General features: G+C 34.9%; 1 protein-coding gene across 14 annotated transcripts; it reads left to right on the top strand.

Annotated features, from left to right (window-relative positions):
* Positions 1 to 19: 19 nt before the first annotated feature.
* On the top strand, positions 20 to 26,648 carry LOC125653236 (uncharacterized). 14 transcript variants are annotated; one of them, XM_056144707.1, is made up of 6 exons: positions 20 to 68; positions 857 to 904; positions 6,157 to 6,238; positions 6,457 to 6,533; positions 13,924 to 14,011; positions 22,753 to 26,648. In XM_056144707.1, the coding sequence occupies exon 6, from the start codon at positions 22,815 to 22,817 to the stop codon at positions 25,674 to 25,676; it is 2,862 nt and encodes a 953-aa protein (XP_056000682.1). In that variant the 5' UTR covers positions 20 to 68; positions 857 to 904; positions 6,157 to 6,238; positions 6,457 to 6,533; positions 13,924 to 14,011; positions 22,753 to 22,814; the 3' UTR covers positions 25,677 to 26,648. The 14 variants fall into 14 exon arrangements, with proteins under 14 accessions (XP_056000682.1, XP_048738548.2, XP_048738553.2 ...); XM_048882591.2 differs by lacking the exon at positions 6,457 to 6,533; XM_048882590.2 differs by lacking the exons at positions 20 to 68; positions 857 to 904 and adding an exon at positions 5,098 to 5,619.
* Positions 26,649 to 27,491: the final 843 nt, after the last annotated feature.

Genomic DNA, 27,491 nt, shown 5'->3' with positions numbered 1-27,491 from the left:
TCACTTCCTGAGGACTCTACGCTCGGAACTGCTCACACACATGTGAAAAAACATGTGGATATTTGCAGGTAGAAAAAAAAGAGACAGAAAATGCTGTGTGGGGTGTTGTTTTCATTATTTCATGTTATTTGGCATCAATTTAACAAGCTGATTTTTATTGATATCTTTTACTACATGTACATTGCACATAGTACATGTAAGGCACCATGCAAGTGTTCTGACAAACAGAAAGAGTTGTCTCTCTTTTGCTCTTCTGTACTATGGTGTTTTTTGTTGTTGTTGCGCTGTTAGAAGTGCCAGGGCACATGTACAGTTTTCAGGCACAGGATGAAATCCTGGCCCAATATATTGTAAATGTGCTGCATCCTGTTAAAGATTATTCTCTAGCCCGGTACTTACATGTAGATCAATTCTTAATCTGATCTGTTTACAAATATCATTTACAGTACGTATACTGACCTTCCTCAAGAGGTACAGTGAATTGAATTAAAGGATTGAATGAAAATACAGATAGGGAATCATTTTCGATCTAAAGTACCTGTAATGTTTCAGAGAATTGTAGCTAGGGGGTGGTCGTTATTAGATTTTTTTTTTTTTCAAGAAGAAAAATTAAGTTGCTAGAATTTTTCTCCGATTATTTTTCAGTGCTGTTGTGAATTGATATACATATGTATGTATAAACAGAATTAAACTCTATAATTTCCAAAATCATTTAGCAGACAGAATGCAAGGCAAAGATGCTTAAAAATCTTGAGGAAAGAGGAGGTTGTCTTACAAGCCACTTACAGTATAAAGGAAATAATATACTTGAAACAACAGAGTATCATGTATAACTGAACAGCTCTTTAATTTGCAGTTCTTTGTGCTATTACTTAGGAGTATGGAAACCCACGGAAAACCGCAGGTATGTGCACAATCTTTTTAACCATGGCTGAGAATTGCTATACTTTACAAAGTGAAACAAGTATGTTTTGATAATCGATCACTTGTAAATGATATAATCACACAGATTTATTGAGATAATATTCAAATCATGCAAATTGTTAGGTTTTGTTAGACCCATTATGGCTAAACTCCCTTTAGCTCACCTGATCTGAAAGCTGATCATGCACCTTTTATTGGGCTGTCATCTGTCTGTCCGTCCATACATGTATGTCTGTCTTCCTGTCTGTAAACTTTTCTTCTTTCCAGAACCTCTGTGGCAATTTCAATCAAACTTGGTACAGATCTCCCTTGGGTAAAGGGAATTCAATTTCGTTCAAATGAAGAACCATGCTCCCTTCAAAGGAGAGATGATTAAGATTTGACTAAAATAGGTTGGGATCATTTAATCTTCTCAAGAACCACTGGGCCAGAAAAGTTTAAATTTACATGAAAGCTTCTTAACATGATAAAAATTTAAAATTATTCAAATCATGAGATTAAATATATCTAGGAAAAATCTTTAAAAACATATTCTTCTCAAGAACAACAGGGCCATGATTCGTCATATCAAATTCCAAGTTTGTCCAATTCAGGGGCCCAGGGGATAGGAAGGGGCCACAATTCTAGGATAATCAAACTTTGATATTTATCATTTTCAGGAAATTTAATTGCTTTAAATATTTTTTTTTATAAGATTCCTTATGGCAATGCATTGCATTTGTGACCTTGAGTCATAATGTCTTGACTTTGTTGAGGTTGGTTGGGACCACAGACTGAAAAAGAATCTTTTTAAGATCACAATAGCTGAACAACAGCAAGATCAAGGTGACCCAAGTGAGCAGTGTGACCTTGAGCCTCTTGTTTTTTTATTCTGATAGAATACCGTTTTAACAAGTTGATTATCTAAAATATTGTGATTTGTTTGTTCCATACTGCATGTTATACAGTGTATATAGTGCCAGATGAACTTAAAGTTTTTCTATTGATGTACATGTACCACAAAACAACACAGGAACTAGATTTTTCTATAAATAGTTATGTCACTGACTTGGCATAATGCCAATATTACATCAACATATAAATTATGACATCACTGATGGTCATTCTGTTTTAGCTGATTTGCTATAGTCATATTGACCAGCTGAGTGAACATATAATGTACATTTTAAAGGATATTTTTTCAAGGAATTACAGTAATTGTCACAAAGCAGGAAGTCTAGTGGTTAGGTGGCTTGCTGGGAGGTCCTGGGGTCAATTCTGAATTTCAGGGGCTGCATCAAACCTAAAGTATTACATTATGTAGTGACAATTTCTTCACCAAACACTCCTATCAGAGGTCACAGGTGTTTTGGGTATTACCTTATTGATGAGCAGAGGTTATTGACACAGTAGGCAATGACAGCTATGGCCTTGAGCACCATGCATAGATCAAAGGTTTGTGCACTACAACTAATCAAACTGTGGTGGCGTAATCAAAATCCAATCAAAATGTGGCAACCCAATCAAAATGTGGCAGCCCATCCAGATGGAGTACTTTACTCCCATTTTGTGAAATGCATCCATCTTTGTCCCATTTTCCATACATATATGATCTATGCAACTTTTTAAAAGTTTTAGAATAATCTAAATTAGGTTGGTAATTTCATATAAAATTGATTTAATTTTATTTTTTACATTCATTTTCAATAAAATGATATGCAATATGACAGCTTTTTATGTTATGAATGTATTTAGGGCTATTCCAGCAAAAAATGTATGGGGGGAGGGGGGAGGGAGGGAAGGCAGTTGATATTTTTTTGGATGGATGGTGGTGATTTGGGAAAATGTATTTGTATGGGTAGTGGTGAGTTGGGGAAAATGTATTTGTATGGGTGGTTGTCTTCTAGGTTAAAAAAAGGGGGTGCTAGTGAATTATGATAAAAATGAAGACATTACAGAGTCTGTATCATGTGAAATTTCTTTTATTATAAAAGAAGAGGAAGAAGAAAAGCAGAGCCATCCTACATTATGTACAAAAAAAGATTGATAAATGGGCAGATAACTCTATTTAAAGTAAATGTTTCAGTTTGTGTAGAAATGACAACAATAATAAAAGAAAACGAAATGTTTTCTGTTGGATTGACATGATTAGAAGTACATGTAGTTCACCATCTCCAGATATGATTTATTGAGTGATATTTTTAGCGAATTCCGAAGGGAACGAGAAGAAAATTATGTACGAATTAACAAAGAAGTTGTAGCCATAAGCCCACCGAAACATGTTTCCAAACTTTTATCAGCCAATGGCTTTGGCACTTATAGTCAGGTCTTTCAAGGTACATTTGTAATAATAATATCCACATTCATGTAAAAAAAGATTTAGAATGCCAGAATTTTCTCGGAACGTTGTGATGTGCCACACGTGTCTGAAACACCATGTACAACCTGTTTTAACACATAGGCCTATGTCACAGCCAAGGTTTGAACCTACAACACTGCTAGAAGACCAAATGCTTAACACTAGCCAGTCTAGTTAGGCCACTATGGTAGTGTAATAATTTTGGTATGAGTGAACCTTCTCTGTTAACTATTTAATCAACATGCTTAGGATGACATTACAGCTTGAGTTTGGCTTGAGAATGGATCATAAATTACAATATCAACGTTTGAATATTTATTCACATTAATGTAGTCAAAAATCATTTAAATTCGGTTAATTTGTTCATATAAATCACAAATTCTGGCTTATCTGGAAAATAGTTGCATGCACATAGGATTAAGACCAATATGAACTTGTTGAAACTGAACTCTACCTTTAAAGGAAAATAGTGTTATACAGGTGTTTTCAGTATTGAATTCTTAATTTTATTTGTATGGGTGGTGGTGGAAGGGAAGAATCTAATTGTATGGGTAGTGGTAGCAGAGGAAAATTTTATTGTATGGGTGGCTGTCTTAAAAATAAAGTGCCTTCCCTCCCCCCCCATATTTTTTTTTGCTGGAATAGCCTTAGAAAATATATATTAAAGGGAGAGTTCCTAATTTTTACCGGTATCATAGAATGACCCATATAGATTCCTCATGACCAGACCTTCAAAGACATGTGACCTAGTGACCGTAGACTTTTACCTGTACAGGTCTACTTTTCACAAACTTTAACCTAAGGTTTCATGTATGATGTTTTGAAGCAGTGGGGATTGGTCGTTAATATTTCGCCTATAGATTCCTCATGACCAGGCCTTTCTTTTTTACCAAGAATGTTGACCTAGTGACCTTGACTTTAGACTTTGACCCACTATTCAAAATCTTTAAACTTGGCTATATCTTTCGAACCAAGGGAAATAGGGTTCATATATAAGAGTAGAGTCTAGTAGGCTTTCTGGCAAACTACTTTGTCTTCTGACAACTCTAGTTACTGAGCAGAGTAAAGTGGCATTCAGTGGAGCAGAACTCGGATACAAGTTTATAAGATTTTTTGTGGAAAGGGTCAAAGGTAGGTATTATACCATATCATTTTATTTGAATTTGACAGGGAATTTTCTTGCATGATTTACCTGTGAAAATTAAGAGCTATAAATTGACTGGGATCATATATTGACAGCTTAATGATATAAAAGAGTTCAAGATTGATAAAGTTTTATGCAAAGTAGAATTGAATCTGACACTTTGACAGTTTGTAACTTTTGTGTTAATAAATAATTCCTTAATTGTTACATAAGAATTCATGCACTCTTTGTAGTTTCTTGAAGATATTTATGAGTATACATGTATATTGCATGTTTAATGTTAACAATATAACATAATAAATGATATATACATGCAAATCATAATGTCCATTTCATAATTTTAAACATTGAATGGCATAAATAGGACCTTTATCATTTTTATTCTTAAACACTAATGTATTCAGGGAATTCACCTAATTAAAAGAATAGAACAGGTTCGTCTTTGTTCATGCATATAACTCTGACTTTGATATTTCAAATTCGGACCCCGATTAATGTAAGTCATATTCAAAGATAGTTAGATTTGTTCATGCGTGTCTATGTTAATTAGGTGCACTGGATTTAGCAAATGTAACATCTATTATGTAAGATAATTGCTTTTGAAATGTTATACAGTGTAATGAATTATTTTTATCTAGTTTTACAAGGTCTCAGTTCACAGTGCTTTGATAAACATGGATTGGAGAGAGATATTTTTCACGAGGTTGATAAGCTAGTTAGATTAATAAATCCCTGTGAATTCCATCACTATGCAATCTTGTCTGACATGGACTTCCTCATCTCCAATGGCTCTAAGCATATGGATTACATTTCCTGAATGATGACTTGACCCTCTGCCACCTGCCTTAAGGCTCTCATTTTCCCCAACCCAGGGAGGGAGTATTAGATAAGCTAGCTATCACCCATTTATTATAAATAGAAATATTTGTAAACAGTCTGTAGAAGACTTTGTTTTGCTTGGGTGATTATGAAATTTTTTGCTTCCTAGTGAAGTTTGCAGAAGAATAATTTTTATATTGTATCTGTGCCAGCCATTATTTGGACTGGTGATTGTGGCTCTTTGTGTTGGGAGTGCCGAGTTTGTGAAAACTAGATTTAAATTGATTTACACCCCTGAGGAGAATTTTTTGGATGGAAATTTGATGTGGTGATATTAACGGAGGTTTTACATGCTGGAATGTGAGAGCTTATTTTACAGAGATCGAGTAAAGAGGTAATTCTATACAGAGTTTGACTTCTGTTGTAAGAAAACATTTACTCATAAATAAGTTATGATATTCTAAGTACATGTATATGTCAACAATGTAATATGAAGCCATTTTTAATTTTTTAATTTTAATCATTTTATGGTAACTATTTGATTTCAAAATGTGGGAGATTTCTTTCGTTAGCCATGCATGCACATTCATGAAATATACCTTGTAACTGTTAATTTATTCTCTTGGATGGATCAAATTATTTTCATCTTTATGACCTCCAAGCACATTGTTGCACTGCACTTTTATCAGATGTTTTCAACAGAAAAGCTATAGGAAATCAAGAGAGCATGGGAACTTTTCATTTATTTTCACATTGAAGTCAGTGAATACGATAAAATCATTATTATATTTTTCTTTATAAAAATGAGGGTAATTTTCTGCGATGGACTAATGTGAAAATTATAGAAAGTAAATTTTATGCATAAATGCTGAACATTTGATCTTATTTATGATAATTTTGAATTTGTCAGATACTTTTAAACTTTTCATAGAAACAATGCTGACTGAATGATAAGCAGGAGAGTGAATGATGTGAACTACAGCAGCATGGCTTGATCAGAAGGCTAACATAAGGTCAGCTACTAAATGTGTATAATTTGTTCTCAGAATGACTTGGGAGATTGTAGTCTGGTGAGAGAATGGGTGGTATCTCTTTGTTACAAGCCTAATTACACAGAAGAATGCCGGCATGATGGAGATTTCTGATGTTTGTACAGCCTTTACACAGGATTTATGTGTTTCTTGTTAACTTTAAACTTTGTGACTATATTGCATGTGCATGTTTGTTTTAGATGTGGTGCATCAATTTATGGGGAGCATATACTATTTGTTAATTCTGACAGTGTTAAAGAGGATGAAAACCACAGAGGTTAGTGCCATGCAATTTCTTTACAGTGTGCTATCACTCCACACTGGAAAACACTGTGGACCATCAAATCAGCTGTAAGACAAGATTCTTTTGAGGTGTCAATTGATCCATTATATACTTCCTGAAGAAAAATACTATTAAGAAAAATACATGATATTTGATTGCTCTAAGTTGTATCAGTATGTAATTAATTTGAGGAGGGAATGCACCATAAATTGATTATCTGCCGATATGTTCAGAGGAAAGTTGGACCCCCAGCTATCTCACTTTACAACAATAGATCAGAACTTTAATCATATGTGAAGGGTTTTTATTACATTTCATCCACCATGATATTTACATTACTGCCTGCATGTGAATGTGAGAGAAAAATTAATTATCCCAATTATCAGAGATGAAAAATTCCCAATGCAGGCAGTATACTTTGCTGAAATCGCAAGCGAGATAATGCAAATAGTTCTGCCATACAACTCAGAGCTAGCACCATTGATGTTTTTCTTCGTACTGATATTTCTGTCAGGTGCAGGGGCTTCTGCAGACATCTATCAATGCATGTGTGCATTCTCCTTACAAACAAAATATTGATGGAAAGAAATACAAATTCCTGTGCACTTTCACACAGAAATGTTTTAGAATCAAAGTACAATGTAGGTTAAAATGATCAAATGCAAGGAATTCTTTTATATCTTAATGGAAAAAAAATGTATGTCGTAATAATAGGGGATTTGAAATAGGCACCGTGTAATTCATGGACTGGAGTTAAGGAGTGGAGTTATGGAGTGGAGTTTGGAGTCAAATTTTGGAGTCTGTTTTTTCTCTTGACTTTAGTTTAATTTTTGCTTTCAAGCAAAAACTTAAATTAATTTCTTTTGTGGTTTTGTTTGTTAATAGAAGTAGTGTTCAATGGAATCTAATTTTGTGTCATCTAAAGCATGGGCACTAATGGAACACCCTTCCATTGTCTGTCTGTCCCTCTGCCACTAGGTGACACCTTATATCTATTGAACTGTAAGAGGTATTAGTTTAATATTTAGCCAAGACATTATGAAAAACACCAGGATTGCAGACCTCATGACATAATATTTGATCTAGTTTTCAAGAATATTTCACACTATCATTATACATTATGTCTTTTGAACCGTGAGAGATAAGGCTTTGATCTTTAGCATAAGTATTTCTAGATCTAGTTGAAATCAAATGGACAATTTATACCAATTGGTTAGATATATCATATGTTCTTACCTTTAACAGCCTCAGCATATGTTTTCTTCAGAATTATCTTCTTGGACATTTTTGAAGAAAGAGAAACACCTCAAGGATTTAGCTAGCAAGCACACAGTAATCTTGAATGTTAACAAGTACTCTTTATCAATGAATTTTTCATATATATACTCTCTTTTTGAGGTTCGTTTAGGTTTTAATTCTTAAAAAATGGCACATTTTTATTGCATGTGCTAATATCATTTACCCCTCTGTGGCTCCAGATGATTTGGATTTTAGAGAACCAAGTTATCCCGACATTAGGTCACATAGACCAAAATTAAACGGTCATTGTTCACAGTTTAATCAGCATCTCTGAAACTGGGTGTGAAGTATTCTGACCTTTCACTTAATTGGAAAACAATTCTATGAGCTAATGTAATCTAACAGAGCTTTCATTTTCAATTAGTATGTTACCTAAAACAGTGACAGTTTATTCTATGTTTTAATCAAATTTAACTGTTACATAAATAATGACCACCATTGCTTTCAACACATAATTGGAAGGTGATAAAACCCCTAAACTAAATTTTATCTTTCTGTCACATCTTTGTTATGCCTGCTAAAACTTTTATAGGTTTTTTGACCACACAGCTGTACAATGTAGGTTAATAAAATGTTACAAGGTTGTTTGATTTTTGCAAATTCGTTCAAATAGCTACTTCCATGGTTTATATGCATTTCCATATAATCCATATTGAGTAAGATTATTCAATGATTTTTCTCTCGTTTACTTTAAATATGCAACTATTAACTTGGTTTCTTAACATGGCACTTTAAAAAGATTATCAATTCACATATACATTTACTTAAATAATATACTTTGCTATGCATTCAATATATTGGTGACTCATGTTGTTCTGCGGAAAACTAAGTTAACCCAACACTAGGTCACATAGATCAAAATTAAACGGTCATTGTTCACAGTTTACTCAGGGTGTAAGGATTCTGGGCTTTCACTTAGAAAATTATCTATGAGTTAATGTAATCTAATAGAGCTTTCATTGTCAATTAATGTACTATCTAAAACTGTGACAGTTTATTCAATGTTTAATAAAGATAAACTGTTTCAAAAACAATAAATACTTTGCTTTAATTGACTGGAGGTGTGATATGACCCGTGGCTGATTTTGTTGTTCTCAGGCAGCATTTTAATGAAGATATTTTACATTGCATCTGTCTGTTAGAATCATTAGGTTAGCACAAGGGAGAGAATGCTTACAGAATAGGAATGCAAGAGTGCAAGTTTTTGAGGGAGGGAGTGGACTATCACTACTATGTAGTGGTATAAGTGTATAATTTATCTTAAATATATTTTTGATAAGTTCAGATAACCAAATGAAAAAGATCTTTCTATTTGTTTTTATTATTTTCTATAAAGATAGGACTTTTTCTGTTAATTACACAATTTAAATCAATCGTGTTTCAAAGATATAAAAAATCTAAAACAATAATCGATTTATTTACCGACTCCACAAAAATAATATATTTGAATAACTCCGCCTTAATTTGATCCCACGACACTATATCTAGGCAATCAACAATAATGGCGAACAATGAAAACGAGGGGTAGACCAGCGAACACAAGCAGTTTAACAGATTTAGAGAGAAAAGCGAGGAAGAGATAGGGAGATATGGAGAGAAGTAAAGAGAAAATTATGCTATATTAACAATATTATGTACATTCTTCCATCATGGCTTTAATTCTGTATTTTCCCGCAGTCATGCGCCTGGCGGATCTTATTAAGATTCAACAGAAAAGTTGAATGTCAATTTAACTATAGAAACAAGAGGTTCACCGAGTTCAAAATCGATGATAATTTTAATTTTAGCGTACATAACATATACCATGTATATCTACGCTCAATTTCATATCATTTTTTAAGCTCAGATACACCATATATAGCTTTAAAAATTAATTAATTAATATTCTTAAAATTTTATGAAAAACGATAGGTGTAACACCGAAAAATTGCTTTCTTTGCTATAAACTCTGAACCTAATAGCTCTTGAGAGGCTTGTTAACACATCTAATGAAAGTGCATTTAAACAACCAGTAAGGCAGACTAAATCTGTTGATTAATTATGTTCAAAATATTTCCAAATATTTTGAAAGAACCGTAGTTATTTCGTCAGTATCATGTCTATCTATTCACTTCTGGTTTAATTTTCCCAAGTTCTGACTACTTACATAAGTGTCAGAAACATAAATTTTAACTGGGTCATTGTTCCTGTGAATTACTAATCAGATGTGAAGCAGCCAACAATCATACAAAAATATTGAAGACTTTCAAACTAATGCAAATTCTTGAACGTCTTTTTCCATTCATATTTTTTAAAAATCTCAGACTCCAAAATTTGACTCCAAACTCCACTCCAAACTCCACTCCATAACTCCACTCCATAACTCCAGTCCATGAATTACACGGTGCCTTTGAAATACTCATGTGAATCTGGATATTTTCCCATGAGACTTTTTTCTGAAATAGGTGTTTAATTGACACATGTGAATTTAAGAGAAAAGTTTTGCTTGTGACTCATTGGATATTATAGTTAAATATGCATTATAGTTTCAGAAAATTCACAAGAACTAAATTTTGGAAGTTTGTATCAGTGCAATACCTCAATGAACTTGCAGATAATAAAATTGATGTTGACGTCTATAATTTCCTAAAGATGATTATCAGGGTCATCCATATACAAATCCATGTATTTGTGTATTAAGATAGAAAGTAATGAAAGTGCATGTCGAGGAGTGGAAAAATAATGCATACAATAAAGTTCAGCATTGAAATCATCTCAAATAGATCATGAGCTAACTAATCCGTAAATTCAATAGGAAGTCACAGATTCTTTAAATTAAATGAAAATTTGAATGGAAATTGATCAACAGAGGGTGTGCTACCTTGACTTAGGATTGAGGCACTTTAGGTACACAGTCTGAATCACAGCGTTTTCAGTTTGTACAGCCTGGGGAAGGTGACTAAGGAGTTTTTAATCAACGGCAATACACCATCCTGTACGGTATCAAATTAGCCAACACACTGCTGTGAAAGATTCAGTGGTAATTAGTGGTTTGTATATACAGAGTTTTCATATAATCCCAGATAGTTTGGGGTTCTTGTGTTTTGTTGTGAAGTATAAAAGTTTCCATTAGGAATATATTCATTCACATTTAAAAACTTGTACTTTTGTTTGGATGTTTGTAGACTAGTCATGCTGTGGTACAGTATGTAGTCTATATTCATTATTATATAGGTTAGATTAACTGTGTGCATTGTAAACTAATTCTTAAAATTCATAGTCATGTATGTGTCTTGTCTGTCAAATCATTATCCCTTTACAACAATTCCCCTCATTATAGAATTGTGCATGCTAGGATAATTATTGTGACTTGTCCATTCCTTTGTTCAGCCTTGTATACAAGATTTAAGCAACATCTCTGATTTTAGGGCAATTCAATTTTGATCAAACTTGCTGGAATTATAACTTGTATAAAGACCTACCAATTGGTTTTCAAGGATTTGGGTTAGAATATGTCCTCAGTACCTCTTGCTTGTCATAAGAGGTGACTAAATGGGGCGGTCCTTTGGATGAGACCACAATCTAATTAGATTGGATGAGACCACAAACACCATGCAAAGTCCCTGACATCACAACAGGTGTGGCACGATAAAGGTCTCTCCCTGCTCAAAGACTGTAAGCGCCGAGCATAGACCTAAATGTTGCAGCCCTTCACTGACAATGGTGACGTCTCCATATGAGTGACATATTCCTGAGAGGGAAGTTAAACAATCAATCAATGCATCTGAAAAATCAAGGTCACATACTAGAAGGGAAATTCCCAAATTTCTTATATACAATATGCACAATAAGCGTGCTTCATTTTTCATTCAGACTTTGTCAGACTTGCAGGAATGGTAACTTGCATAAAGACCTTGGTTCCTAATATTTCTCAAGGTTATGGGTAAAAAAAAAGGGTGAAAACCACTATCCAGAAAGCCTTTTTTGTGTTTTTGTGTACAAAATTTTCATCCAAACTTTGTCAGAGTAGCAGGGATGCTTTATATAATGTCCTTAGTTCCTATTGGTATTCAAGGTTACAGGTCATGGGAAATGAAATTCCATTTTTTTTCTGAATCAATTTTCATCAATCTTTGAGGAATGGCGCTTAGCGTACAGGTCTTTAACTTATAAAGTTTCTTTTGGTTTTCAAGGTTGAGTGTAAAAGGTCATTGAAAGAGATACACATGTAAATTAAAACTTCTGTGTGTACAAAAAATAATTAAGTTACTTGCCGTATTCAATTTTTATCACACTTTCAGGGAAAAAAACTTGCATAAAAATTTGGGTCTGCATTGGTTTGCAATGAGAAATGTAAAGTGTGACTAGAAGGGATATATTAAATCTATGTTGTATATTCTGAATTGAATTTGAAGTTTGTTTGCAAGATGTTACTCTTATTGCAATCCGTGGTTCCTATTGATTTTCAAGATTAAATGTAAGAGTTCAAGGTCACAGTGTAATGGAAACTCCAAAATTCCATGTGCTCTGATTTCAGTATAGCACATGGGATTGTTCTCTTACAAAATGTCATGATTGTAAGGGGATGCCCCGTTTTGTGGAGTCCTTTTTTCTAATTTATAGGGACCTCTGAATTCCTGTCTGGTTATAACTGAACGATACAAATAACTCTTTTTACCAATTTATGTACAATGTACATGTATTCAGTTTAATTTGGAATTTGTTTGGAAAACACTGATGACGCAATCGTTTGATGTAAGGTTGCATGAACAGTGTAATATGAGAATCCACATACATTAAGACATTATAAAGAGTTCAGTGTTGACCTGACATAAGCAAATGCAAATATTTAGAATTTTATCCTCAATATCTTGGGACGTACTATACATAGGGAAGCTAGAATGAAGACATGCAGCTTTGTGACGTAATGCTTGGCATTATGTATCGTAGTTGAACACCATAATGATAGAATTAAAATTTGTAAATTACCATGAAATATGATTATCATATATATCCTGTTGTTGTGTCATACTGCCCTTCATAAAATACGTGTAATGTACTACATTATACAGAAAACTTGGTCGGTTATGCTAAGATCAGCCATCCTCGAGTAATTTGCATATGGAAGTATTTGCAATATAAAATGTGAATACTAAGTACACATTGGATATTGCATAAATTCATCAAAAACATTGTTCACTTATACAGTATAATAATGAGACAGGAGTGATATAAGTGCAGATGCACTTGTTTTCCAATCTCAACCTTTCATATTGATATGTATTTATAATCATATCCTCTTGGTTTTCTTTAAATGTAAATGCAGTTTAAACTAAAAACATTTTGTCATTTCCATACTTTGAACTCATATATATATATATATATATATATATATATATATATATATATATACACACACATGTATATATATATATATATGCATGTTCACCTTTGGTCATAAGAGGTTCCTGTTATACATTAAGTTTGAATATGTATGTACAATTAATCTCACACCTTTCAAACAGCTGTTTGGGAGAAACGCATTGCACAGTATCATGTATTGGGGACGATTAAGTAACCTTATCCCATAAAGTCACTCTCAGGAAATGAAATGTCCTGGTTTGATGTCTGTGATGTCAACCATGTGCATCAATCAACTAAGGGGGTGATGAAAAATGTGGGTGTACAGTTTTTCTGATGTTAACATTGAGGACAATGGTGTAAGTTGTTAATGAATTTAATTTCACCAGAGGTGTATTTTGAATCAAGGGGGAAATAAAATGGGGATACATGAGTAAGTGTGGTATACAATGTATGTTGAAGATGTAAATTTTTTGGTTCAGTTATGTAGTTCATATTATATAGCCAGCTAATGAGTAATTAATGTTGAAGTTTTTGAATAAATGAAATTGTGTTTTATGGTCAACTTATTTATTCATGTCTTTGTTATAGATACACATAGAGTATCTCAAGATTGTGATGTATATTTGATAGTCTCATGGAGTTAATCATGATAAGGTTGATTTGTTACAAGTCAAGTCAGAGACATCATGTGTATAAGCACTACTGATGCATGAATTAATGAAAATATTGCTTTCATTTTCAGACCTTGGCAGAAAGTGTAAAGTGCTAGCTACCATAGCATGCCTCACTAGAAAAATATAGCTATTATAACAGAAGAAGAGAGACATCTTGTAAGTATTTTCAACACTCCAGTATGATTTATGATTTGTTATTTTAAGAATTATGTGCATGTATGTTATGAAAAGTTTATTAAAACATAGGATTGTGCTGTGGTGAGAATTGATGATTTTTTTGCATGTATCGTTAAGCTACGGTAATTAGTAATGTTATTACAGAAAATTCAGACAATAGAAAACATTGCTATTTGTGTTAGCTGACAGTTCCTTCTGAATATTGATCTACAGACAAATGTATTTATAATGTGTAATGTATGATGAATATGATAGAACTATTTGTGGACATTGATGCATATATATATATATATGTGTGTGTCCCAAAGCCCGATCATAAAACAAATATCCTTGCAACTTATTTTGGTAATTTTGTGTTTTTTGTTCTGAGAAATCATAAATGATGTACATGATACATGGTGAATGGTTGTATTTTTTATTCTATTAATTACATTTTTTCTGTTTTTTGATATATGCTTATAATTAATATACATGTATAGGCCTGCTGATATAATAATATGATATTAATGCACATGGACCGGGATATGGAAGGGAGGGGAGGGTCATAAATGAAAACACAGTATAAATGTTACTGTTTGTCAAATTCATTCATGACCTAATCCGAAAATCTGTGTGACCTTTGAAATATTTCAGAACCAAACTAAAATAATCATTGTATATTCAAGATACATTTTTATGGTAACTCTGGACATGTAAAATCATAGCTATAGATTATTTAAGCAATTTCCACTGCATGTGGGGTTTTTTAATTTCACATAGTAATTTACATATCCTGTGAAGATCTGATGTATATTTGATTTCCTGTACAAATTTAGATCCTTTTATTTATGAATTGTCTTAAAATAATTATTGTATATTCAAGATACATTTTTATGGTAACTCACCTGACATGTAAAATCATATATAGCTATAGATTATCTAAACATTTCCACTGCATGGGTCTTTTTTTTTTTTTAATTTCACATAGTAATTCAAGTATCCTATAAAGTCCTGGTGTATTTTTAATTTCCTGTACAAATTTAGATCCTTTTATTAATGAATTGTCTTTATGGTACATCAGGACATGTGCACTTGATGAATTATGATATTACTTCAGGTATGATTAAACAGTTTGACAAAAATAAATTTCATGATACATTATTAAGTGTATAAGGGTCACAAGCTTTATTTAATAACTTCACCTGTGTGAGTGAGTTTTTTTCCTTGTTTTTTATTTTACATTGTTGTTTATTAAGGACATGACTTTTTGCGTAACCTGCATGAATAATACAGTCTTTGTTTATGCATTAGCATGATCCTAACGTGCTATATGAGGAATGACTTCACATAAACTGTCAGCAGAACTTAGCTGTGTGTATATATGACTAAAAAGTAGTAAATACAGGCTTATAAGTATGATCATATTACTAAACCATGTTTATGTAGTCGGCGTAATTCATGTAACCAGGAATTTCATGTAGATATACCGCTTTATCTTGGTTTATAGGTAAGATAAAATCCTTTCAGATTCAGTTCAATCCTTTTTCAGAATAATTCTATTTCCACACACATTACATTTTTCATTTTATAGCCATTGTTCATTTTTTCTGTACAAGTCTGTCAATCTGTGTGCACCGGGACATTTAGTCGGCTTTAGAACGCTCAAGCAAAATACACATAAATCAAAAGTCCTGACTAGTATGAAGTAATCATGTAATACAGAATATTTTTATGAATATAACTGGGAATGTCCCTCTTGTCTCTCATTGTACTTAAACACAGTCATACAGTTATAGACCTATTATGTGGGATTGCTACTTTTGGCCAGAGGGTCAAAGTGGACATAACTGGGCATGTTGACCATTTGCACAACACATGTCAGAGATGATGAAACAAGATTTCTTTTTGGAAGTATAACATACGTGGAAGTTCTTTAGACCCAACAGGAAATTAATGTTATGTGTTAGTAATAGTTTGTATCTTGTAGTTTTCAATATGACTGCATGTGTTTAATGAGGAAGAATTTTTTTCAACAATCACCATGCAGGTATGGGTTACTCATGTGTATTAGTATTTTCCACCTGTTGGATAAAACTTTGTGCTTATATATTTACACCATTGTGGTCAGATTAAGAGATAGTTCATTTAAATCTGTAGTACATGAGCTGTATGAAGTTATAATCTACCAATAACTCATAAAGCTCCTGAGCCAATTAAGCTACATTTATAACATGCAGTACTCCTCACGTCAGTGCTATAAGTAGGGTTTATTTTTTACAGGACATGACTATATATAATTTCAAGAACATGCAGCAAAAATTCTAATATGGTTTTTTGGAATATTTGATACATGTTAATGTAATTTGATCCTCTTACACCAGTAGAAACATTGCACAGTACATACAGTATGTAATTTGTTTTTGGGTCTTAAAATTGTTTCCAGATGTGAACGGAGTTCATAAGTTTGTCCTATTTTTGGCAGCTGCTAATGGTGCTTGATTTATAGGTAAACTTGTTCAAAGTTCTTGCATAACAAACAGATTTAACCTCAGTATGATACCGCATCCTAAACAGAGTACTTAAAAGGGTAGTCAGGATCACCTCTGTAAATTCCTAGATTAGCTTGGCCCATTTGACCCTAGTGATGGGGCATTAGATAACAGTTGACTGAAATGTCAAACACGCCCAGAGGGTTCCCTCTCAATAATTCTTATGGCTTCAATTATCCTGTGGTCATATATTGATGAAATTGACAGGAATTTAACAGTTTTTGTGCTACATATGTACATGTGTGTAGATCAATTAGTGTTAAATTATTTAATTTGAAAATGTGTTGATTTTTTTAAAGTCGCCTTCTCAAGTAATACATTTCTACATGTTTATGTTTAAGCAATCAATTTCTTTAATGACAGGTAGGCATGATCAGTCACTTTAGATTAATTGTTTTAAGGTCATCAGATCATTGGATCTATCACTGTATCTATGTAACTGGATGTCTTCATGTGGAATATAGTACCAGTTTTTAATTCACCACAAGCTCGCCTTAGGATTGTTAATAGCACTAATGTGACTCTTCTAAAAGAGAAAGTTGCTTCTGTTACTGTTGTTCATCATTTGGATATAACAATGTTACCAGAGGAAGGTAAATACCAAGGATTAGTTATTGTTGATGATGCAGTGAGTGCTAGGTCTTGCATATTTCTAAATATATATATATGCAGTTGCTTTTGATAGTTTGAAAGAATTGTCAGATTTATGTACTTCTGACTCTAGGGAATGCGTCAGTTGGTTTTGCTTTTCTGTAACTACTGACTTGGTCATTTTATATTGGTATGTAAAATGTCAGCTTTGTTAGATAGTGCATGTATATGTCTGTGAAATAGGTTTGCTTGATTTTGAAATTTAGTACATGTAGAAAGAGTTATAGACTTCCCCTTGGACAGGCTTAAGTTAACCCATCCCTCACAGGTTATAGTTACCCAATTGGACCATGCTTGTCATTTTCCATAACCGGAAGGAAATGACTCGGATGTGGATCGGCGCAAAGATTGCGTCAAATCGATGCATTTCTTTGCCGTAAGCACACATGTGGATGAAGTTAAACCCTCTATAATCAGAGATTTATATACATGTATGTCTCTGGTATAATGTATTATTTAGATTTTCACCACAGATTCAGTTTTGGTATCATTAACATCTTATTTACTCTAATACATAAACATATAAGTGGAAATTGATAGTATTAGAATACCTTAGATATGTATGAAATCACGTCATAGTTGCATTTGTGTACACATAGGAACCATGCAACTCTGATGGCGTCGATCTACATACGAGGTTTATTTGCAGTTACGGAAATAGCTGAGTATAGTTACTGGTACAAATAGTATACCCTCATTCCCTCACAGGTTAATTACCCTCAGACACTCACAGGTTAGTTACCCTCAGTCCCTCACAGGTTATTTACCCTCAGACACTCACAGGTTAGTTACCCTCAGACACTCACAGGTTAGTTACCCTCAGACACTCACAGGTTAATTACCCTCAGACTCTCACAGGTTAATTACCCTCAGTCTCTCACAGGTTAATTACCCTCAGTCTCTCACAGGTTAGTTACTCTCACACACTCACAGGTTAATTACCCTCAGACACTCACAGGTAATTACCCTCAGACACTCACAGGTTAATTACCCTCAATCTCTCACAGGTTAGTTACTCTCACACACTCACAGGTTAATTACCCTCAGATACTCACAGGTAATTACCCTCAGTCCCTCACAGGTTAATTACCCTCAGACACTCACAGGTTAATTACCATCAGTCTCTCACAGGTTAATTACCCTCAGACTCTCACAGGTTAATTACCCTCAGACTCTCACAGGTTAGTTACCCTCAGTCTCTCACAGGTTAATTACCCTCAGTCCCTCACAGGTTATTTGCCCTCAGTCTCTCACAGGTTAATTACCCTCAGACACTCACAGGTTAATTACCCCCAGACACAGGTTATTTACCCTCAGTCTCTCACAGGTTAATTACCCTCAGACACTCAGAGGTTAGTTACCCTCAGACACTCACAGGTTAATTACCATCAGTCTCTCACAGGTTAATTACCCTCAGTCTCTCACAGGTTAATTACCCTCAGTCCCTCACAGGTTATTTGCCCTCAGTCTCTCACAGGTTATTTACCCTCAGACACTCACAGGTTAATTACCCCCAGACACAGGTTATTTACCCTCAGTCTCTCACAGGTTAATTACCCTCAGTCTCTCACAGGTTAGTTACTCTCACACACTCACAGGTTAATTACCCTCAGACACTCACAGGTAATTACCCTCATTCCCTCACAGGTTAATTACCCTCAGTCCCTCACAGGTTAATTACCCTCAGACACTCACAGGTTATTTACCCTCAGACACTCACAGGTTAATTACCATCAGTCTCTCACAGGTTAATTACCCTCAGACACTCACAGGTTAATTACCCTCAGACACTCGCAGGTTAATTACCATCAGTCCCTCACAGGTTAATTACCATCAGTCTCTCACAGGTTAATTACCCCCAGTCTCTCACAGGTTGATTACCCTCAGTCTCTCACAGGTTAATTACCATCAGTCTCTCACAAGTTACATGTAGTTACCCATATATTTCTCACAGGTTATATAGTTACCTAGGATTCAGACATTCACATTTCTGTAATACCCTCAGATCATCACAAGTCATAATTTTGGTTTGGTCCGTGGGCATGAATTTCCACTGAGTTGGCTTACACATGCAAATGTGCCTCACAGGAATTTCATGTGAATTGTTGTAATTCACGTGAGGCACATTTGCCTGCAGTGTACACAGGTACATAAAGCTTTGGTATCAAAAGAGGAAGAACCCTATTATTTTGGGGTCAAAAGGTCAAGGTTACTATGGGACTTCATAGAAAAACTTGTAGACACTCATTGTAAGGGAATATGTCCTGCCTTATTGAGCTCCTGTATAGGGAATATGTGCAGTTGTCCATTTCATCTTCAACTAAAAACATGCTGCAAAATATGTTACATTTAATGGATGTGTAAAATATGAGAACAATTGCCTGCTCATTTTTTTTTTTATTTTAGAAAAACCAGATTAAGGACATTTGCAATGTTTCTTGATAATATATAATTTTTCATGACATTTCACAATAATTCACTTGTATTCTACAATTCTATCTCATTTCTACAAAAAATCTTGGGGTATGTTATAATGTCTGTTTTAGAGTTCACTGCATAACTTGATAGTTCCTGGTTATTGCAAGTAAAAATGGAAAATCGGTTCTTACATATTACAGTAAGTTGTATATACATGTATAGACATTACTGATTCAAAGAAGGAGTGAAAAGTCTTTGGAACGATCGGTTATAGAACCTGGAACCAACACATTACTAGTTAGGTGATCTAACCACTGAGCTACCCAGCCTGATATACATTTAGTATTGTAATATTACTACAATATAAAAATTTAACCTTTTCAAAAACCAAACAAGAACTCTTCATATTGAGGAGATTAAAAATAATTTTAGATAAAATGTCAGAAATGTCGCGTACATGTATGTCCTTAAGTTTTGAACAGGGAGTAAATGCAATGGACAAAACCAGGATTCAAACTCAGGCCCCCAGAATCTCTTAATAAAGTCAGGTTCTCTACCGACTGAGCTAACCAGCAATCGAACCCAGCTGACCATTACATTCCTCCCTCCTAAAATGTCTTTTCACCTGAAGACATCAACCCAAGATCTTAATCCCATGCAGGCATTCTCACCTGTCAGTTCCAGGGGCATAAAATGTAACAGGGAAAAAATGCAATGGTCCAGACTGGGATTCGAACCCGGGGCCCCCTGAATCTCTAGTCGGGTGCTCTACCAACTGAGCTACCGGTACATGTAATCGGCCACCAGCGATTGAACCCGGCTGACTGCTACATTTACTTATATCAGTTCACTTTTTAAAAGGTTGAATTATTAAACTAACATGTCATGTTTTAATTATGATGCAATAGCATGCATGCCATCACAATTGCAGTATGCAGTGTAGTTCGGTATCCCTAATTTAAGAGTGCTAAACTTTTTAAACAAAGGTTCAAAATTTGTTCACACTTATTAATTTCTATGATAAAGAAACAGATAATAGGGTTATTATTATATGGTAAAAGTTCAGTTTCTACCTGAAAAACTGTATAAAGATTTACATCAGCAATAGTCCTTCATGTCCTTAAGACACCTAGCAGCTCTTTTGATACATCCTTCAGAGCACTAACATAGCCTTACAAGGTTGACTGCTTATGTAATTCAGTGAACACTGAAGATAATACCTTTCACTAAAGTAAAGAGTCTTCCTCGACTTTATGTAAAATAAAATTCACTCATGTAAACTTTTGACTAGAATATAAAGACTTGAAGGGGAATAATATCTAACACTGATTATACATGGAAGTCAGCTAGTTCATACTTCCATGGCCCAAAAAAAATAGCATTCATAAAAATTGGAATTTTTAGGTCTGCGTCCTCCATCGTCTGTCGTGCAATGTGCATCAACAATTGAACATTTTTAACTTCCTATTGATAACTACCATTTCAATTCTTTTCAAATTTGGTATGAAGCATCTATGGGACAAGGGGGAAATCAATTTCAGAATACCTGCACCCCTGGGGTCTTATGGGCCAAGCAAAAACTGCCCAAAATTGACCAATTTTCTAAAATCTTCTTCTTTACAACCACACATGTGTAAGAAAAACTAAATGCATATAGTGTAGAGCAGGAAGGCCTTTACCTAAATTGTAAATTTCACGATCCCCTGGGTAGGGGTTCTGACCCCAGGGTGGGGCCAAACTTGGTATATAGTGTTTTTATGTAAAACACTTAAATAACGTACATCTTCTTTAGTGATATTGATACTGAATTGATATTTAGAAAGAGCAGGTAATCCTTTACCTAAATTGTAATTTTGATGATCTCAGGGGTAGGAGTTTTGGTATCAGGGTGGAGCCAAAATGGTCAGTTATTAAATGTGTGAATAATGGAACTGTTTTAACTTCATGATAACTACCATTCCAGTTCCTTTCAAATTTGGTATGAAGCATCTTTGGGACAAGGGGAACATAAATTGTAAATTTCAGGACTCCTGCACCCTTAGGGCCTTAAGTGTGGGGCAAAAACTGTCAACACATCTTGTTTTATAATGTTGCTGAATATTAGAATTTATAAGCTTAGATATTTTCAGAACAGAACAATATTTTCAGGAATTTTTTTCCCTAGATTTTTTGCCCTTGGGACTAATGATACTTTTGACTATAGTACTAAGGTGACCGATAGGATCTGTGGGCCTCTTGTCCAAAAATGGAATGCATATCTATCATGCATGTATATACAAAGCTTTTGATGTATTTGCATGTAACAACATTTAAGATTTCATATTATAACAAACATTATATATCATAACTCTCGATGTACCACAATGCAGGACATCAGTTCAAAAACTGTTCCAAGTGTTACCATTTGTACATTTCAGCTGTTTGGCCACTAAATGTATTGTGTTATCTCCCCTGATGGACATTGATTGCTGGACAGTGCCTTATATGGATGTCTGTCTGTCCTAGCACTTTGACCTATGACTATACTCACCAATTCTCATAAACTGTGTAACTTTACAGTGTCCAATCATCATAAAATGTCCACATAAACTGGACGTTACAGTGATGGATTAGGTCATACACTCTTGTGTACAGTGTTCTGTATGATATAGGAATATACATAGTTATGTTGTGTACATTGCTTATACGATGTAATATTGAAGAAATGGATACTGTGCCGGTATTTTTCAATTTCTTGTGAGCAGAATGTTAATTGTGGTTTAAATACTATGTTAGGTATGTAAGTCAAGGTACAGTGTAGCTGAGACTGCATGAAGTTTAACAAAATTATATTCAGATGTTACATATTATAGATTAATATTAATTAGATAAAGGTTGTTGATCACAATGTTGCATTTTGAAAAATTAGATTTCAGTTGAAATCTGCACTGAATGAACTTGAATTTGAATAATTGATAAAACTCAACAGCTCAGGTATATGAAGTTATTCCAGTTAAATACATGTAGTTTGGACATTGTAATTACCCCCAATATGCATTTGTGTGTGTATGTGTTAAGGATGATATAAAGTGCATAGTATGGTTAGGAAACAAAGTTGGATTTATTTTTGTTTTGTTTTTCCAGATGTGAACAATGAGCAGTATTGTCTGGCTGGATTCTAAAATGTAATTCACGTGAATCCGAAGATGAACCGGTTACAGATCAGGGTGTCTCTTTTAGGAGCAGTGTTCCTGCTATTGTTTTGGTGTGATGGTTGTGATTCTGTCAGAATTTCTACTGGGGGCACCTTGCATGGTGTGGTCAGCCAAAGTAGTGTGCAGTCGTCACTAAAATATAAACGATATGCAAGAGATACACATGATCCAGAACTCAGTGTGAATGAAAGTTACCAAAATGGAACAGAATTACAAGTTAACTCTATTAATGGAACAGCCGATTCAAATGGGACAGAAATTTTCTTGAATGTGACAGGCTCAGAAAGCATCAATAAAACATTGCCAACACACTCGGATCTGATAGCTAGACAAGAAATAAATTCATCAGTTCAACTTGAGCTTGAGACAAATTCTACAACTCCAGAACTGGAATCTACACCAGAACCAACAACCATTGAACCATATACTGCATCTGAATCACTGACAACATATGAACCTATCAATGAACCAGAGACTACAAGTGAGCCACAATTCACATCAGAACCTGAACCAGAAACAACATCTGAACCAACTCCTGAACCAGAGTCCACCATGACAACTAGTGAACCTGAACCTACAAGTAATATAAACTCTACAGAAGAGCCTATTTCTGAAACAACATCTGAACCAAAACCAGAGACAACCAGTGTTTCTGAACCTATATCTGAGCCAAAATCCTCAGCAGAGCCTTCTACAGAACCATCCACAACTGAGCCAATATATGAACCCAAATCTGAGCCAACAAGTGAACCTGTCTCCACATTTGAACCAATTCCTGAAGTAACGTCTTCTGAACCAATATTTGAACCAAATTCAACAACAGTCTCCATTTCTGAACCAACACTGTCAACAGAGCCTTTTCCTGAGCCAAAAACAGCAGCAGAACCCACATCAGAACCCAGGTCTTCAGCAGAACCAGAGTCAACACCAGAACCCAACCCTACAAGTGAACCAGAGTCAACACCAGAACCCAACCCTACAAGTGAACCAGAGACAACACCAGAACCAGAGGTTACTTCTGAGCCACATCCGGAGTCAACAGCAGAACCGACAGGTGAACCTATATCAGAGCCGACCAGTGAACCAAAAGTGGTATCAGAACCATCACCAGAACCTGAATCAACTTCCCCTGAACCAGAAGTGGAACCAACATCAGAACCAGGAAGTGAACCAGAACCTGAAGGAGAGGCTTTTGCTGAACCTCATCCAGATTGGAATATTGCTTTGAAAGAATGGCAGTGGGGATGGGAAGTTCTGGTGTATTTTTTTGCAGGTTTGTTTCTCGTCCTTGCTGGATTAAGTCTGCTTAGTGTGATAAGATTATGGAAAATCAAACATTTACTGAGCAAAAACTACTTCATGGTGCTAAATATTTTAATTATCTGTAAATGTGTTCTACGAGCAGTATACTTACTGATAGATCCGTACAATATGCATGGCACCTACCATGCAGTATTATCGTATTTTCTTTACAGTACTGCTTTTCCGTGTCTGACGTCAGCGTTCAGTATTCTGTTTTATGCCCTACTACTGGCAACCAAAATGAAAGTATTGTCTTCTAAAATACAGAAGTCCTCAGTGTTGATCAGTATTATTGCATTCCATTTTGTGCTTTCCATTGCGACGGATTTCGTTGTGGGATTTTTCACAAATGCAAAAATAATGCTTTTAATTTGTCAGTCCTTTTACATTTTATGGGGAATTATTTTATTTGTTGGATACATTTTCATCTTTCGACGATTACGCGAATCAGCAATAAACAGAAGAAAAACGTTGAAAAAGCATTCAGTGTCGTATCCTTCAGATGTTTCCAGGAAGTCCGTAATTAGTTCGATGGGAAGTCTTCCACGACCAAAGAAATCCAAAAATAAGTCTACGCTAAATTCTGCAATCACTGTAACGCTGATTGCAGCTACTTGTGGAATATTCTGTATTTTTCTAGAACTTTTTGGGATGTTTTATGTCTTCCGGGTGTTCACCGATGGTCACATCCCAGAGCCTTGGGCGTGGTATGTGCACCAGTTCTTGTTGCGAGTTTTCGAAGTTCTAATGTGTGCAATAATGATATATGTTGGGTCGCAACCAATGAAATACAATAGGAGGAACGGTTCCCAGCTATGTTATGTGTTCTGTTTCGTTTTAAAAAAGTGCTGCTGTTCTAGTCAGGAAAACGATGCTATGGAAATGGACCAAACTGCATCATTTGGCAGCTCTCGTATCAAAAGTTATTCAGATAGCGAATGCGATTCAAGTGATGCAAAATTTCCAAGAAAAAAGAGTAAAACTGTGATAGTTGAACAAAACGGGAATGGTCCACAACCATGTAAACATACACACATTGTAATTGAGGAAGGACTCGTAAGATTTCGTAGTGAGGACGAACTAACGGACGGCTTCTCGGACCGAGCGGCGAGTCTACCCGACCTCCTCCACGGTAATGTGAGTTGTAGTCCGGGAGAGAACACTGGTATGTGCAACATGGCATTCACTTCCAATGGCAATGTGATGGGTGTAGCTCCAGCATTGCATAGGACTAGTACAGAACCCACGGAGATTATGGAGAAGAACTTGGGTAGTGTGGGGACCATTGGGACTATAGGGACCAATATTCCGTCAATTAATCTAGCCCACAGTCTCCAGTGGGAATTCGACAAAGCGTACGATCGCAGCTTTCAGTTAGCAGACGATACGCCACCTACATACAGCGAGGTGGATACACAGGAACAACGAACGGATTCAGTCGACAGTAAAGCGGACTCATCCGACGGAACAGATGATTCTAGTGGACCCGTGTCTCCGACCAGACTTCCACTAATTAAGGACAAAGAATCATCAGCTGATGTCAGCCTCTGAATATATAATCAAATTTTGACATATTTTGTTTACATTTATATGATTATCTTATGTACAATCGCATGAATATTCGCCGTTCCATTTCTTAGTTGTACATGCATATTATGAAGTATATACAAGCACTTATCTTACATGCATTTAAATAGGAGAAAGTCATCACCTGAGTACATGTAATTTATTTTGTATTCTTTTTTTATTATTGTATTGTTGGCCAAAATAAATTTTGTGTTTTATTCCAAATAGGAAATTTTGAAGGCAAAATGTTATACTCTTCAGTTTTTTTTTTTGGGGGGGGGGGGGGGGGTGTAACGTTTTGGAAGTGTTACAAATGTTATTGTTTAAATCTTTAATCAATCTTTTGTTTAGCATCAACAGATCTAATTTACATCCTTCGTTTATCTAGTAATTGAGTACAGGTTATTTTATTCAAGTGTTTAAATTTTTTCACGCTCTCTCGCGTAGCTGTAGAAATTTCCCCTTAAATGTTTGATATATTTCCGTTCATTTAATCAATTATTTATAATGTGTGCATGCTGATTCCACGATTTTAGATCATATTAATGTAATTCGAGTGATTATTTGTTGAACACTTTTGAATATGAGATGAATGTAAATGTGACTGAACTGTATTTTTTTTAAAAAAAATTACCTTGTGTAAAATCATGACAAATCATACACTGATAGACCTATGTTGTGTTTGTTCATACACACACACGCACGCACACACGCATTCTAACACCGTGGAGTTATCAATTATATGTGACGAGACTATATACATTTTTAGTCATGTGCGCATTGTTAGTTGATGTGTGTATGAGTGTGTAGCATTGTTTGTCATTAGAAGAAGGATATATCAATAATCCGTTACATAAACAGTATATATATTACATTGAAATATTTAAGGTTTCTGGTTGACTTTTTAAAATTATTATTTATAAAAGCATTTCTTTAAAATAAATTGAATGATGAATTTGTGAGACTTGATCTTTTTGAACTGCTGTACATATGCCGTTCGCTTGTAGACGTTTGCAGGATGGTTGTCTTTGTCTTGAGGTAGAAGTTTTTTGTAAGGCATGACGTTACCAGGTATTGGTAAGTACGTACTCTATAATATGTAGAGTACTTCACCACAGTTGTCCGCCCACGTGTTAGAGGAAACCCACGTGGTGACATGTACATAGTTCGGTCTCGCTGCGTACGGTACGCAGAGTATCAACGATGATGCGGAGTACATGTTGATTGGACAAGAGGTCTATGGTATACATGATACAATGCTCAATACGTAAAGTCAACTTGTCCTTTATGTCACAATATTGGTCATGAAATGAAAATGTAACAATTAAAGCTTCTTGCGCTACCTTAACTCCGGGGGGGGGGGGGGGATAAAACCAAAACTCTTTTGCATTTTACAGCACAGTCTCTTAAAAAATCTGATCTGTTCACAATTCAAATAATATTGAATCTGGACGTATTTACAGTCAGATGTTTGAATAATTTATGGCTGTCGATCCAGTCCAAATTGACGTCATCTGAATACGTTTGATGATCACCTCAGGCAATATGGTGGGATATATCGTGTATTATTGGTATCGGTAAACTTGTGGGTATGTCAAGTCGACATACTCTACATTGTTTTCTGTCATCCTCGCCAGCCAAGGGTGACTATCTTCAGAGTAACACGGTGTATTGTCAGCCTTGGCTTAATGGTATTGCATTACTTATTGTGACATTTTAAATGTAACTGGAAAGGAGAAATGTTACGGACCAGACCACGGGATTCGAACCCAGGCTCCCTGATTCTCTAGCCGGGTCTGA

This window comes from Ostrea edulis, chromosome 7, assembly GCF_947568905.1.
Source record: "Ostrea edulis chromosome 7, xbOstEdul1.1, whole genome shotgun sequence".
Taxonomy (NCBI): domain Eukaryota; kingdom Metazoa; phylum Mollusca; class Bivalvia; order Ostreida; family Ostreidae; genus Ostrea; species Ostrea edulis.
This window is presented reverse-complemented; position numbering and strand designations above follow the sequence as displayed.

Excerpts from the sequence above, each read along its gene's own strand:
- LOC125653236 (XM_048882591.2), top strand. The coding sequence starts at position 22,815 with ATGAACCGGTTACAGATCAGGGTGTCTCTTTTAGGAGCAGTGTTCCTG.